This window comes from Anomaloglossus baeobatrachus, chromosome 1 (genome assembly GCF_048569485.1).
Source record: "Anomaloglossus baeobatrachus isolate aAnoBae1 chromosome 1, aAnoBae1.hap1, whole genome shotgun sequence".
Taxonomy (NCBI): Eukaryota; Metazoa; Chordata; class Amphibia; order Anura; family Aromobatidae; genus Anomaloglossus; species Anomaloglossus baeobatrachus.
Window position 1 is genome coordinate 811,386,650 of NC_134353.1, and position 16,909 is coordinate 811,403,558.

The window sequence follows — 16,909 nt, forward strand, 5'->3', positions numbered from 1 at the left end:
ACTGGCTACTTTACATTATATGAAAGTGTCATATCTTCCGTGTTGTCCCATGAACAGAAAAAAATATTTACAAGTGAGGGGTGTACTCACTTTTTTTTATATACTGTAAGTCTATGAAGTTATTCTACCATCGTGCCTCTGGGCGATCTGCTATGGTTCTGTAAGCCTATTGTAGCGCATATACATTAGATTAAATATCTTAATATGACTTGGGGGTTCTAACAGATCGGACAACGCCTTCTCAATCCCTATGTTTCCCTGTTTAAAATAATAACACTCATACCTCCGGTGCCGGAGCCATTCCAGTGTTCTCGATACTATTTCTCCTGGGATCATGTAACTATGTGAAGTTACCCAGCCAGTCAGCAGCCCCTTCACCCTCCCCACCTTTGGACAAATTTCTCACATCTGGAGGAAGCGAGCGCTGGAGCTCTCTTTTTCTCCATATGTATATGATATGTACGAAGGTGTGGAGGGTAAAGAGGCTGCTGATTGGCTGCTGGGATCGCATGACATCACACAGTTACATGATCCTTGTAGGCACAGTGCCAACACCACTGGAATGGCGACAGAACCGGAGGTGTGTGTTATTCTTTTAAAACAGGGAAACATAGGCATTGAGAAAGGGTTGTCCAAGGGTTGTCCCTGAAAACATGTCCTGTTGGTAATCGGACTGGCATGCCTGTGACCACCAGATGAAAATAGTTTGAGGGAAAAATGAACTTCAGGTCAGTTTCCTGCTGGAACTTTGTGCCCGTTATTACACCTGATTTCTTGGTAGGCCCTCCCTGGTACTTGAGGTTTGAATGAATATAATTGATGAGCACAAAATAATTTATCATTTTATCAATTTTAAATTCTTCTTCAGGTCCTGATGTTTTGACCCTGGTTGTTGGATCAGACATCAGCCGGTTTCCTAATACTCCTAGACCAACATGCCGGGGTTATTTACATAAGAGAACTCATTCAGGATTATTGAAAGGATGGAGGAAGAGGTGGTTCGTTCTCAAACACGATGGAAGTCTTCACTACTACAAGCATAAAAAGGTAAATAAATATGGCATACAGTGTTGTAGCTGTTCTATTTTCCCACGACGCATGTGCCATGATGCTGAAAACTATCATTTGACATTTAATTTGACATTTTCAATGGCTTGAACAGTGTTACCGAGTTCTCCAGGCATATAATATTGATAATGAGAGTTTCCGAAAAAATGCTTGTGTTCCCCATTATACTTGGTAGACGACTCGAGCCTGTCAGAGCGTCAAAATGCTTGTTACGATTACAGGTAGTGCTCGCTCATCACTAACAGTTAAAGTGCACCAATCACCAGGATTTTCCTATATAACCTAAAGCCAGTGCTATACTGGCACTATCAGGCTGATTCTATACATACTTTTAGTTGTCAGCTAGGATGTATAGGCAAGTAAAGTTTGTGAATTGTACAGGTTTTTGATTGGCAGCAGGTGACGAGCAGCTAATAGCTGGGGTGGAATTTGATAGTGATTTCTGCCCCCCTGCCTGTTGTTCCTCCACCTATCTTTTATTTATGCTTATTCCATTATAGAAGCGTGTTACTAATGTTTGTGGTTAAATCAAAGTGGCTAGAAGGATCTTGCTGACGAAATACTCATATCACCGTAAGGGGTGGGGCCTCACCCAATAGAAAAATAATGTTGCTTCCTGGTATCAGCTATGTTGGCTGAGGCCCCACCCCTTCTAGTCACATGGGTATGACATCAGCAAGGTCTTTCTAGCCACAACCATTAGTAAAACGCTTCTGTAATAGAATTAGCATAAATAAAAGACAGGGGGCAGAAACAACAGGCAGGGGGCAGGAATCACTATCAAACCCCATCCCAGCTATCAACTGCTCGGAACCTGCTACCAATCAAAAAGCTGTACATTTTACAAACTTTACTTGCCTGTGTTTCAAAAACTATACATCCGAGCTGACAACTAAAGGTATGTATATAATCAGCCTGATAGCGCCAGTATAGCGCTGGCTTTAGGTTATATAAGAGAATCCTGGTGATTGGTACGCTTCAACACTGCTACATCTGTATGTTGCCGCTTGCAATATGTAAATGATTATCCACATTCAAGGATGAATTTGAAGCCAATTCAAAGCCAGAATTTAATTTAAATAAATTAATAAGAACCCTTCCTGAGCATTTTTAAAAAAAATATGTGCAATAGTAACACTATTACATTGAAAGGGATTTGTTTTTTAGGATTTTTTTCTCATTTCCCACGTGTATCCACATGGTGGCGTTTCCTGATGTGTATTCCCACATTGGATATTTCCGCAGTCCTGTATTTTCATGTGTGATAGTAATAATGACATTTACCGGGAAGGTGGAGAACAGTTAATTATCATTTCCCAGCTAGTGTAATATGAATATTTTAGAACATTGTCCTTGTTAGGATATTTTTTTTACTCAATTGAACAAATATCAAGTTAACTAAATGAATTCAGAGCAATATTCCTGGCCCTCATATTAGCTAAAGGGTCTTTATTTACAAAGAGATTAGAATAAAATGCTATAACATTTCCATGATACTGTGGTATTGTCGATGTGAGCAGGCAGTCATGTGACCACATAAATGTATACTTGCGGTCACATGCTGCACACTGTTACAACTCAGCAGTCACATGTAGTGACTTTGGACTTTTTTCTGAAGCCTAAACAACTCCTTTAATTAATTTAAAGGTGCATGACAGTGACTATGGTGCATCTCCTCATCTTTGCTCCTCACCAGAAATACTTCTACAGCCGGGGCCTGGAGTAACATTTCTGCCGCCATCATTGATGAATTGACGTTCATGCCTCACTACACCCTCCTCCCACCTCGGCAAAAAAGCCAAATGTCACAAAAGTTTTGTATTTTACACCAGTTTTCTGATAAAAACACTTGGATGAAACAGGACCATAGTGACCAAAAAACATCATACTGGACACTGCACTACAGACAATAGAAAGATTGCTACATGAACAAATACCAAGGGGTGACAAGAAGCGTCTTGGCATATAAGATAAAGAATACACGGATTTATCTACTGCAAGGCTCATAAATAAGGATGTCCAATGGATGAAGGATCATGCAGATTATTTTTACCCGTTTCTGAGTTGAACAGACAAGAAAAACTACAAAGTGTAAAATGACCAGTCTCTCCCTCCATGCATGTATAGGGAAAGACCTGTCACTGAAGGGCAGAGGGTAGGGAATAGCCACCTACCTGTCCAACTAGTCTCCCGTGTGGCTCAGCCTCCATTGCCTACTATGGTTTTTCTCTGAAACACCACAGCGTGGATCACGCAGCATGGATCAGCTGTCAGGTTCCCTTTAAATGGTTAAACTACAGTAATAGGAGCAAGCTCCAGTCCCTGCAGTACAGGCAGATGCTGGCTGTGTAACACAGCTGGTGTTTGTCATGTATGAAGCTGGCTTCGTGTATGAAGCTGAAAAATTGTGTTATTATATGGCAATGCTATAGAATCTGCAGCTTCTACTGAGCATGTGCAAAATTTCAGCAGCAGGACAGGAGGAGTACAGTGTCAATCAAGTTCGGTGGGTGGATTTTGTAGCTTGATTATACTTGTACCCATAAAATCTGGCAGTGTATAACTAAACTCATAAAATACTGAGTGTCCAGAAAGGATTATGGAATCATCGTGGTATGGATTTGCAAAGTAAGTACACCATTTTCACCAGGCCAGGTAATCTATTCTGGCTGTTTATATGAGCTACACAAAAACACCTCTTTAATGGAGAGATGTAAGGGGTACTTCTCACATAGCGAGATCGCTGCTGAGTCACAGGTTTTGTGATGTACCAGTGACCTCATCAGTGATCTCGCTGTGTGTGACACTAAGCAGCGACCTGGCCCCTGCTGTGAAATCGCTGATCGTTACACACTGTTCTGGTTCAATTTTTGCTCATTGGTCTCCCGCTGTGCAGCACACATCAGCGTGTTTGACGGCAGGAGACCAATGAGCACCGACTCTGTGGTAAGCAGCGTACTCTGGTAACCAGGGTAAATATCGGGTAACTAAGCAAAGCGCTTTGCTTAGTAACCCGATGTGTACCCTGGCTACGTGTGCAGGTAGCCAGCGCTAAGCGCTGTACGCCGGTAACCAGGGTAAATATCGGGTAACCAAGCAAAGCACTTTTGTTAATTACCCGATATTTACCCTGGTTACCAAGAGCAGCATCGTTACATTAGTGGCTATTGGCTGGTCGCTGGTGAGATATGACTGATTGACAGCTCACTAGCGACCATGTAGCGACACACCAGCGATCCTGACCAGGTCGTATCGTGGTCAGAATCGCTGGTACGTCGTTTAGTGAGACGGTACCCTAAAGGCCCCGTCACACTAAGCAACATCGCTAGCAACATCGCTGCTAAAGAACAACTTTTGTGACGTAGCAGCGATGTTGCTAGTGATGTTGCTGTGTGTGACATCCAGCAACAACCTGGCCCCTGCTGTGAGGTCGTTGGTTGTTGCTGAATGTCCTGGGCCATTTTTTAGTTGTTGCTGTCCCGCTGTGAAGCACAGATCGCTGTGTGTGACAGCGAGACAGCAACAACTAAATGTGCAGGCAGCAGAAGCCGGCTTCTGCGGACACTGGTAACCACGGTAAACATCGGGTAACCAAGAAGCCCTGTCCTTGGTTACCCGATATTTACCTTCGTTACCAGCCTCCTCCGCTCTCACTGTCAGTGCCGGCTCCTGCTCCTTGCACGTGTAGCAGAGTACACATCGGGTAATTAACCCCATGTGTACTGTAGCTAGGAGAGCAATGATCCAGCGCTAAGCATTGTGCGCTGCTCCCTGCTCTCTGCACATTTAGCTGCAGTGCACATCGGGTAATTAACCCGATGTGTGCTGTAACTAGGAGAGCAGGGAGCCAGCACTAAGCATTGTGCGCTGCTCCCTGCTCTGTGCACATTTAGCTGCAGTACACATCGGGTAATTAACCCCATGTGTACTGTAACTAGGTGAGCAGGGAGCCAGCGCTAAGCGGTGTGCGCTGCTCCCTGCTCTGTGCACATGTAGCTGCAGCACACATCGGGTAATTAACCCGATGTGTGCTGTAACTAGGAGAGCAGGGAGCCAGCGCTAAGCGGTGTGCGCTGCTCCCTGCACGTGTAGCTGCGTGCGCTGGTATCCAAGGTAAATATCGGGTTGCTTACCCGATATTTACCTTAGTTACCAAGCGCAGCATCTTCCACGCGGCGCTGCTGGCTGGGGGCTGGGACACTGGTTGCTGGTGAGCTCACCAGAACTCGTGTAGCCACGCTCCAGCGATCCCTGCCAGGTCAGGTTGCTGGTGGGATCGCTGGAGCGTCGCAGTGTGACATCTCACCAGCAACCTCCTAGCAACTTACCAGCGATCCCTATCAGGTTGGATCGTTGTTGGGATCGCTGGTAAGTTGTTTAGTGTGACTGGGCCTTAAGACCCCTGGTAATGAAATTGTCACACAGCACCATATACTTTAGGGCTGGTTCACACTAAGCGACAGCGACAACGAGGTCGCTGTTACGTCACCATTTTCTGTGACGTAACAGCGACCTTGTAAGTCGCTGTTATGATCGCTGCTTAGCTGTCAAACACAGCAGCCGAAGCAGCGATCATAACCGCGAGAACAGGGAGCCGCGCACACTGCTTAGCGCTGGCTCCTTGCTCTCCTAGCTACAGTACACATTGGGTTAATTAACCCGATGTGTACTGCAGCTACATGTGCAGAGAGCAGGGAGCCGCGCACACTGCTTAGCGCTGGCTCCTTGCTCTCCTAGCTACAGTACACATCGGGTTAATTAACCCGATGTGTACTGCAGCTACATGTGCAGAGAGCAGGGAGCCGTGCACAGTGCTTAGCGCTGGCTCCTTGCTCTCCTAGCTACAGTACACATCGGGTTAATTAACCCGATGTGTACTGCAGCTACATGTGCAGAGAGCAGGGAGCCGCGCACACTGTTTAGCGCTGGCTCCTTGCTCTCCTAGCTACAGTACACATCGGGTTAATTAACCCGATGTGTACTGCAGCTACATGTGCAGAGAGCCGGAGCCGGCAGCACAGGCAGCGTGAGAGCTGCGGAGGCTGGTAACTAAGGTAAATATCGGGTAACCACCTTGGTTACCCGATGTTTACCCTGGTTACAGCTTACCGCAGCTGCCAGATGCCGGCTCCTGCTCCCTGCTCGCTTCATTTCGTCGCTCTCTCGCTGTCACACACAGCGATCTGTGTGTCACAGCGGGAGAGCGCCTTTGAAGAAAACGAACCAGGGCTGTGTGTAATGAGCAGCGATCTCACAGCAGGGGCCAGATCGCTGCTCAGTGTCACACACAGCGAGATCGCTAATGAGGTCACTGTTGCGTCACCAAAACTGTGCCGTAGCAGCGATTTCGGTAGCGATCTCGCTATGTGTGAAGCACCCCTTAAGCTGGGTTCACACTAAACGACAGCGACAACGACGTCGCTGTTACGTCACCATTTTCGGTGACGTAACAGCGACCTTGTAAGTCGCTGTTATGATCGCTGCTTAGCTGTCAAACACAGCAGAAGCAGCGATCATAACGTCGCTGTGTTACATGTTCAGAGAGCAGGGAGCCGCGCTTAGCGCTGGCTCCTTGCTCTCCTAGGTACAGTACACATCGGGTTAATTAACCCGATGTGTGCTGCAGCTACATGTCACAGTGCAGAGAGCAGGGAGCCGCGCGCACTGCTTAGCGCTGGCTCCTTGCTCTCTTTGCTACAGTATACATCGGGTTAATTACCCGATGCATACTGCAGCCACATGTCACAGTGCAGGAGCCGGCGCTGGCAGCAAGAGCGGAGGCTGGTAACCAGCGTAAACATCGGGTAACCAGGGAAAGGACTTCCCTTGGTTACCCGATGTTTACGCTGGTTACAGCTTACCGCAGCTGCCAGTGCCGGCTCCTGCTCGCTTCATTTCGTCGCTCTCTCGCTGTCACACACAGCGATGTGTGTGTCACAGCGGGAGAGTGACGACGAAAAAATGAAGCTGGACATTCAGCAACGACCGGCGACCTCACAGCAGGGGCCAGGTCGTTGCTGGATGTCACACACAGCGACGGCGACGGGACGTCGCTGCAACGTCACAGAAAATGGTGACGTAGCAGCGACGTCGTTGTCGTTGTCGCTGTGTGTGACACCAGCTTTACTCTTTTAGTTATACAAGATAGGTTTCCCATTGTTCACTACAATTAGTCCATTAGCATATAATTGTATACTCTGTACATAAAATGCTTTGTTTTGCTTCTGCTTTCATCTTCCTGGGTGTAAGCCTAAGTACTTTATGTAAACAGCTTAGAAATGCAATAGGCTTATGTGTAAACCCCTGCTACTGGACATGCCGAATGCCTGCATTAACCAACTATCGATACTGGGATAAAAAAATATTCTTGGACATGAACATAAATATAAATTGTTCAGATCATTCCCGTTTCATGTACGCAGCTCTACACCTCTATAATGCACTTCAGTTTACAAATGACTAAAGTCTACACATCTTTGTTAAAATGCCAGGTTTTTGTCATTTGAAAAAATCATAAGAAGAAAAATCATTCCATCTTTAATATCATCCAAAATCTGTACAAATTAATTGAGAAGCAGACAAATGATTTTGTTGGGGAAAAAAAATAGCAAAACTAAAATAATGTGGCTGCATTGGAGCACCCCCTTATAATTGAGGATGTGGTTCTGTTCAGAATTAACCAATCCCATGGAAACTCATACTAAATATTAGTCAGCACACAGCTGCCATCATTTACTGTGATTCTGATTCCCCCCGTACAAAGTTTAGCTGTTCTAGTAGGATTTTCCTGACATTTTCTTTGTGGCATTTCACAATAAATGTCATGATCCATAAAAAGTTTACAACACAGCAAAGGGATCTCATTGTTGAAAGTTATCAGTCAGGAGAAGGGTAAAAAATGTATGTAATGAAGGCCATACCTCCTATTGGACTATTCAGTGGATTGGTTGATAAGTACTTTTTTCTTTTATCCTTTTTTCATTGTAAAATATTTATACCATGGAACACTCTGAAGACACTTATCAAGAAGTGGCTTAAACGTGACACTATTTAGTATTGGATGTCCCTCAAAAATTGCTGAAAAGAGGAGAAAAAAAAAATTGTCTGGGAAGTTACTAAAAGGCCTACAGGAACATTAATGGAGCTGCAGAATTATTTGCCAAGTACTGCTTCTGTACTGAATGTTACAACAAACTCCTGTATTCTTCATATGTCTGGCATGTGGGGTAATGTGGCAAGATGGAAGCCTTTTCTTTCAAAGATAAATATCCAACCCTGGCTTTATCAAGTCTGCCAAAAGAAAATGAAAAACATGTTGAATTTGGTTTCAAATTTTGGCTATAATTCCAGAAGGTATGTTTGGCTCAAAGCTGACTTTGCACATCACGAAATGAACACCATACCCACTGTGAAGCATCATGGAGGCAGCATTATACTTATTGGCTGTTTTCATCAGCTGGAACTGAATTTTAAGCAAAGTGAAGGGAATCATGAACAAATCCAAATATCAGTTAGTTTTAGAACAAAAAAATCAGGCCATTGCTAACAAACAGAAGATGAAAAAGAATTTCCCCATTCAGCATGACAGCATCCCTAAACATACCTCCAAATCAACAAAAAATGGCTATGCCAAAAGAGAATCAAAAATCTGGAATGGCCCAGATGTGATATCAATTGATTATCTGGGGGTTGACCTGAAGAGGGTGCTGTACGTAGATACCCTTGCAATCTGACACAGTTGGAACACTACTGCAAGGAATAGTTGTGGCATGTTGATAGACTCTTACCCAAAAAAACTAATGGCTGTCGTACTTCAACCAAGTATTAATTTAAGGGTGCACATATTTATGCAACCACATTTTTTAGTTCTTTATTTTTCTTTGTTTATTTGGCAAACCTTGAGTTATACTGTGTTTTGTTATTAATGAGGGAACCGCAACCTTGTTGTGAGAACTTGCGTAAAACTTGTGACAGTCACAGTCAGTCTTGTCAGATAGAAGTATGAGAGGCATTGGGTATTGCTTGGAACAGTTGCAAATATATTATGGACTTCCTAAAAGAACATTAATAATTGTCCAGCTTTGAACAAACTTGGATGATGTTCTACATCTTGTCAGATGTACATTAACTGTTAAATGGGAAGAACTCTTCCATTAGGGCAGAACAGTGAAAACCCTTAGGCGGGCTTTACACACTGCTACATCGCTAGCATCGGCTAGCGATGTCGTGTGCGATAGCACCCGCCCCCATCCGTGGCACGATATGTGGTGATCGCTGCCGTGGCGAACATTATCACGACGGCAGCGTCACACGCACATACCTGTGCAGCGACGTCGCTGTGACCGGCGAACCGCCTCCTTTCTCAGGGGGCGGTTCGTTCATCGTCACAGCGACGTCACAGCAGCGTCACTGAACCGACGCCCAATAGAAAAGGAGGGGAGGAGATGAGCGGCCGGAACATGCCACCCACCTCCTTCCTTCCTCCTTTTCCGGTGGACGCAGGTAAGGAGATGTTTGTCGTTCCAGCGGCGTCACACAGCAGCAGCGATAATTGTGAATAGGAGGGCATGTTACCAGTGAGCGATTCTGAACGTTTTTGCGACGATTCAAAATCGCTCATAGGTGTCACACGCAACGACATCGCTAAAGCGGCTGGATGTGCGTCACAAGTTCCGTGACGCCGAGATCGCTTTAGCGATATCGTAGCGTGTAAAGCCACCTTTACTCAAGGTTGTGGAAACATCTGTAAGGCAATATTTGATATCAGATGTATCCAAGCTGCCCATGGAGAGTATCCAAGCTGTCTGTTTAAAAGGGAAGTGATTGATGCTCTCAAGAGAGCATCCAGAGAGCATTCATCTACCAGAGCAACACTGATGAAGATATCTTTGTCCATTGGACCGATCTTACGCAAAGCAGCATGCTCAATTGCCATTACAGTCTTGTAGCGGGAGGGCCAGTGAAGTTTGTGGTAGTGGTAGGAGAAAGGTGACTTTTTTACTGGAAGGGTCCTAATTAAATTGAGCATATTTGCCCACAAGACGTAGTGGCCATATCTATGCTTCTAATATCTGAGGAGAGTTAAGGCCCCGTCACACTAAGCAACATCGCTAGCAACATCGCTGGTAACGAACAACTTTTGTGACGTTGCTAGCGATGTTGCTGTGTGTGACATCCAGCAACAACCTGGCCCCTGCTGTGAGGTCGTTGGTTGTTGCTGAATGTCCTGGGCCATTTTTTAGTTGTTGCTGTCCTGCTGTGAAGCACAGATCGCTGTGTGTGACAGCGAGACAGCAACAACTAATGTGCAGTGAGCAGGGAGCCAGCTTCTGCTGAGGCTGGTAACTAATGTAAACATCGGGTAACCAAGAAGCCCTGTCCTTGGTTACCCGATATTTACCTTTGTTACCAGACTCCGCCGCTCTCACTGTCAGTGCCGGCTCCTGCTCTGTGCACATGTAGCTGCAGCACACATCAGGTAATTAACCCGATGTGTGCTGTAACTAGGAGAGCAAGGAGCCAGCACTAAGCAGTGTGCGCTGCTCCCTGCTCTGTGCACATTTAGCTGCAGCACACATCAGGCAATTAACCCGATGTGTGCTGTAACTAGGAGACTGGGGGCTGGTCACTGGTTGCTGGTGAGCTCACCAGCAACTCGTGTAGCCACGCTCCAGCGATCCCTGCCAGGTCAGGTTGCTGGTGGGATCGCTGGAGCGTCGCAGTGTGACAGCTCACCAGCAACCTCCTAGCAACTTACCAGCGATCCCTATCGTTGTTGGGATCGCTGGTAAGTTGCTTAGTGTGACTGGACCTTTAGCACTGCATGCAGGGCCAATCAAGAATTCACTGGTTCTAGCCTCCCCTTAAAGCAGAGAGTGCCTGTGGTTAGGCATCATGGTGCCATAAGACCCTTGAACTTTGCATTGAGTTAAAAAATAATAATAGGATTTAGAGCACGCTATCTATCTGACATGTAATGAATGGTTCCTACTGGGAATCGTGCAGTTTGACTTCTTTTATTCGAAACCTGGTTTGCTGTGATTGTTCATTTTTATTATCTACGAATAAAAGAAGTCTAACTGTACAATTCTTAAAAGGAACCATTCATTACATGTCAGAGAGGCCGCATGCTCTAAATCCTATTTTTCTTTAATTCATCCAGATTTACAGCCACCGAGCAGTAAGTTCACTAGGAAGAGCAGCAGCAGTCGCCACATCCAAAGGGCACACAAGATTTAGGAGAGCTCCCATCATTTCTCCCACTAATGTCACATCATTTCTTACATTAGTGATTTAACTATAATTGTACCTATAATATTTCCTGTGTTTTTTTAATTTTGCCTGTACCGTTAACTTTGTATTGACTCATCTCTATGTCTTATGCCAATCCATACTCACCAACATTTAATCAACAGAATCAGGAGAGTTAAAGAGGACTTTTCACAAAATTTCTTATGTTGAACACATTGTAATAATGACTTCAAAGCAGAATTAAGGGTGTTTTTTTTTTGCTTTTCCAGTACGGATATATTAGCAATAAAAGTATTTGGCACCTAATGAGTTAAATTTTGTTAAGTCAAAGTCAGTGTTATCAGATAGTTTTCCCTGGGGGTGTGTACGTGTCCCTGTATTACACTGACCAATCATAAACAGGCAGCAACACACTGGAGAAAGAAGAACACGCCCCCTCCCAATAGCTTAGAGGAGGTTTCTGAGTGTGTGAGATGTAGGCTAGGCTTACATAGCTACATGTGTTATGGGACACGGAAATCGTAGTGACAAATTACAACAGTGGATGTAATGATTTTCTATGGTGTGGCATTGCAACATGTGATATACTGCAACAGAGTTCAAGTGTGTTGAATTGGTCACAAGTCGTTGGCAACACACTTCTCGTAGACTTCATGTCACGGTCATCTCTCTCTCTTTAGAGACTAGTGACAGGTTCAGAACTAGAGTCACTCATTACTATCTGAGGTTCTATATTTAAACATAGTTTCATTTCTTTTGGTACCTAAGTTGTTAATGTCAGTTTAGTTGCCAGCAGCTCCTAACAGAGCATATCAGCTGCAACTGCCTTGTAGTGATGCCCCTCTTGGTTTAAGTATTGGTGTTTCCCAGCAATCCCTGCTGAAGGTACAAATCCATTTGTTCTCTGGCCGCCTTGGTGGAAGGTCCTGTTGAGGAGTATTCCTGAAGTCTGACTTTATCCTTTTTTGTTGCTGGTTTCCCCTGTTTTTCTTACCTTCCCTTGTGTCATATTAGTGCAGCGGTGGGGCTAGCATCCTTCACCTGCAGCACTCTAGCCAGGGCAACTACAGGGTTTCTCAGGGTCACAGGTTCCTGCTGGGCGACAGTTGAGGAGACTGTATAGGAACTGGCTAGGAGAGTAGGGACAGCTGCAGGTGAGTGCAGGAGGTGTCCTTTCTACCCCCTCTCACTAGAGCTGGGCCCACCATTATTAGTGTATCCCTGGTGTTCCCCCTTACTTGTTGTATTTTTTTGTTGTATTTTTGTTATGCGTCACGTTTACTGTAGATCTGAGCACACGTGCTATGCTTGTCATACTCGGAAGGCATGACACTTCAAAGCCAATTGCAAACAAAATTACAATTGTCTGTATAGCAAAATTAGAGCTCTGAAATAGTAGTTGGCGGCAAGTCACAGAAAAGTTGCACAAATGTTTTTGTCATGTGACATTTCTGAGAGCTTATATTGCATGTGTGGACAGAGGTAATTAATTTGCATTAGGACTGCAGTGAAATACTTCACCAGTCTAAAACAAACTGTGGTTTGGGCCTGACAAGATTAAAATCCGTTATTAAAATGAATGCCACTTCAAACTCAAGTCTGTTACCACTGATGGTGTTCCCAGCACAATGCAGATTGATTGAAACATGACCAATGATTGGTGAATAGTAACTATTCGTGCTCGGATAATGCTTACCGAATAATGAATACTATTCTGGTATTCGTAACAGCAAGAATAACGCTCAGGTTCCCCATTGACTTGCATTAGATTCATTATTCGTGACACGTACCGGAATAGTACTTTAGGATTCATTATGAATAGTCTGAACATGAATAGTTACTATTCACTCATCATTAGTCACTACCTCAATGGAGGAACAGAGAAAAAAATGTTAAAACACCACATGAAGTTTGTCATCTTACTACAAAATAACAGAAAATAAATTCTTTTTCCAATGCAGGATGAAGGGAAATGCCGTCCACTTGAGGTAACAAAACTAGAAGGCTCTGAAATTGGCGTTGATACTACCCTGGGGAAACCATTTGTGCTTAGATGTGTCCCACAATCTGGAAATCGAATATTCTACTTTTGTGCCACATCCAACCAAGAGATGAAAAGGTAGGTATTTATAGTAGTATTTAGTGAGCTGTTCATCAACTTTTACATGACATTTTCTAACAATAAAAAGAATCTCAAACTTTGTTCACGGGGTGTATATCTAAATATTATTTACAAGACTGGCTAAGAAGTATAAAAATACAAACTCAACCAATCAAAAATTGTATAGAATCCACATTTAAAATTGTATTATATATCATGTTATGGCACTGCACAGTAGATGCATCTAATGGATGGTCTCATCATTTTCTAATGTTCTAGGTGGCTGGAGGCAATGGATAAAGCAATTCACCCCCTTAACCAGGTAAGAAATGTTGTGCTCCAGAGAAATCCTCCAAAACAACATGAAGTAAGCATACCATAAATGTATGATCAGACGGGGAAAGCAAGCTGCCGATCAGGATGAGAGGAGCTACACTTTCCTTTGAATCAAGTTTGATTTCCAGCAGAGGTTCCCAACCTTTCCCAGGGGTGTAACCGTCAGTGCTTGGATTCATTACAGAAATAGACTACCAAAACCACAAATGCCTTATTGATACACTATTCTGTTTTTGATTTTTTTTTTGTTGGTTTACAAGACTTAAATCAGGGGATATAAGACTTAAAGGAAAGGGGAGTGTGGGTGCAGAGGCATAGGTCGTCTCCAGGAACCTAAAATTCAGCAATTCACCCAGCAGCCAAGTATCTCACCCAATATATCTCATTTAGCTCCGTTCACAAAGAGATTTATCATCTTGATTTGTTACTGCCTATTTCTAAATCATATTCATAGAGATAATAGCGAGGACTAAAACTTAACTTTTAATTTAATAGATAAAATCAGTATTTAGTTCACAAATAGTGTAAATAGTGCAGTAAAAATATTAGAAGGATCTCACCCAGATCTTTTCCACGGGTAAGGAGACACACCGATCCATGGTTGGTTAACGGCTGGAAGCACCAGGGTAAAGCGTTGGGAGATGGTATAAAAACCCCTGTCATGCCCCTGTAAAAGTACTTCCGCCCTGACAAGGGCAGCACCCAAGTAAGTTGTCTGCCCCACAACCATACAAAACCAAACAAAAAACTTCCTCCCGACGCGTTTCCCTCTGAATAGCCAGAGTTTATCAAGGGAGACAAGAAGGAAAAAAATGATCAACCTGCAATGGCAGGGATCACGGAGCTGATTCACCAGCAATGGCAGGGATCAGAGAAATAACCTATGTGTCCATGTAAACGGTTAAAGCAGTTCCTTAAAACAGAAAACATTGAAACAATGAAAGGGCCAGCCCAGAGTCCTGATCTAAAGCCAATAGATAACCTTTGGAAAATCCTTGGTGACAAAGTTATGGCCAAGAAACGCACAACAGTCAAAGAGCTGTGGAAGAGACTGGAAGAAGACTGGACCAAAATCACACCAGAGCAGTGTGTGGGACTAGTGATGTCCTGTGGCTGCAGATGTGTTGAAGTCATTCAAAGCAAAGTCCTGTACACTTCCTACTGATCGGTGACTGTTGTTACCTTCAGAAAATGTACTTATAATCTTTCTCTGTGCTACAGTCATTGTTGTTCTCTAATTATGATTATCCTGTTTTGAGAAAAATAAATGTTTTAGGTTGATAAACTTTGGATCTTTTGTAAAACACTGTTCTAGTGGCATGGTGTACCCCTTACAAAAAAACTTCAAATGTTGATCAATGTAGATTACATTATTTCTGAAATAAGCAAGTGATCATACATTGTGCTCTAATTTTGATCTCCAGTGTATATAACCACCTTTTACTTTTTCTGGTTACACCTGCTTTGATTTCAGCACCTATTTTTACATGCTGTGTGGGTAGTCCCTGCACTCTCTGATTTCTACTAAACAATACTACCATACCATGAACAAATATGTGTTCCTCCTTGCACACTACAAACCTCATTGTTGTTAAGTAAGAAAACTGTGGAGGGACGGTCTAAAACTTGATATTTCAGTTAAGGTTTCTCCATACACAAATAAGAAGAGACCTGTCAATCAAGCTGTGCAAGGCCAAAAGAACACAGAGGCAGGACAAATGACTTGTTCTTGTTGCTATATATAGTGCACATTAAAATAAGAAGCTTTGTAATATATCTTTTTATAGAAATCCATTTCTTTTCCTTCTGAGCTGATCATTCATGTTCAAATTTCTCAATTACCAGATGAAATTTGTCTGCAGTGAATATGGATTTTCCCATTACTGAGATAGGTGACAATTGATTCTCAAAGTTGTATGGAGAACTGTTGGTTCAGGAGAACTTGCAGCACAATGTGTGTCTGCTTCTAGCTCCTCCTTCCTCCATAAAATTATAAAATCGCCAACAACTTCTCCGTATGGGCACACTTAAGGGGGCTTTACACGCTGCGACATCGCTAGAAAGGAGGCGGTTTGCCGGTCACAGCGTCGTCGCCGGGCAGGTAAGTATGTGTGACGGGTCTGGGCGATGTTGTGCGGCACGGGCAGCGATTTGACCGTGTCGCGCAACAGATGGGGGCGGGTACCCACACTAGCGATATCGGGACCGATATCGCAGTGTGTAAAGTAGCCTTAAGTTATGATATCGAGAGGCAAGTGCTAAGGTATTAGTATTTTATTATGTACATCTTACTTTTTTATGGTCCGGGATCTGTAAAGATCCCAAAGCATAAATAGGGACAATAAGTTCTCCATTAGGGACAGTAACTTTGCTGTGAACCAAACTTCCTAGGAAAATCTGCGAGTTTTGCCTGGTCCACTCATCTATAGTCATCTCCTATAACAGTAATGAGAAAATCTGTCTTCACTGAATACAGATTTCACAGATTTTTTCCTTGAATTAAGAGTCAAAGATCAATCCAGGAGCAAAAAGCAGCAAATTTCATGTGTACTATTAATTTATAAAATAAAATTTAACACGACGCTTACACTTAAACTGTTTTATTTTAACAGGCCACAGCATTTCAGAATAAAATGTGTTTGTAATGAGGGAATTCATCTCTGTTTCATGCTGACTGGGATTCAGGTTGATAACCTACAGTATCTGTAGGATGTCTGGGGATCCAATGTCCGGCACCCCACCGGTCCATTGACTGGAGGAGGTGTGGTGCTCCCGCTAAGAACAGCGCCATGTATATTGCAGTGGCTTTGCCTCGTATTGTCGTCCTCTAAAATGCAGACCCTCTCAAGTTCATGGGACTGATTTGTAATACCATGTAATACATGAGGTATACAGTAAAATGACACAGACTTTGCCAAACTATCATGGCCTCCTCTATCGGCTGTTTGTTTGGTTGGTTGTGCCATATTGTGCCAACAATGATGTGACAGATTTATCCTAAGGCCCCTGTGAAATATGTATTAAGAGGAATGTTATGGACTTGATAAGTCACTAGTTATGCTCAAGGATGTCAGCTTTTCACAGAGGTAGATTCTGTTTGAGTTTTTGTTTATATATAAAAAAAAAACCACACAAAACCATTTAGCTTTACCA

The 16,909-nt window shown here is 43.6% G+C and overlaps 1 protein-coding gene across 1 annotated transcript in view; it reads left to right on the top strand.

Annotated features, from left to right (window-relative positions):
- LOC142254546 (uncharacterized) overlaps positions 1-16,909 on the top strand; it is a 95,860-nt gene that overhangs the window by 70,917 nt on the left and 8,034 nt on the right. The window contains exons 7-9 of the mRNA XM_075325687.1: positions 869-1,047; positions 13,281-13,438; positions 13,700-13,742. Of these exons, the coding sequence (XP_075181802.1) occupies positions 869-1,047; positions 13,281-13,438; positions 13,700-13,742 (380 nt within the window). The remainder of the gene's footprint in view (positions 1-868; positions 1,048-13,280; positions 13,439-13,699; positions 13,743-16,909) is intronic.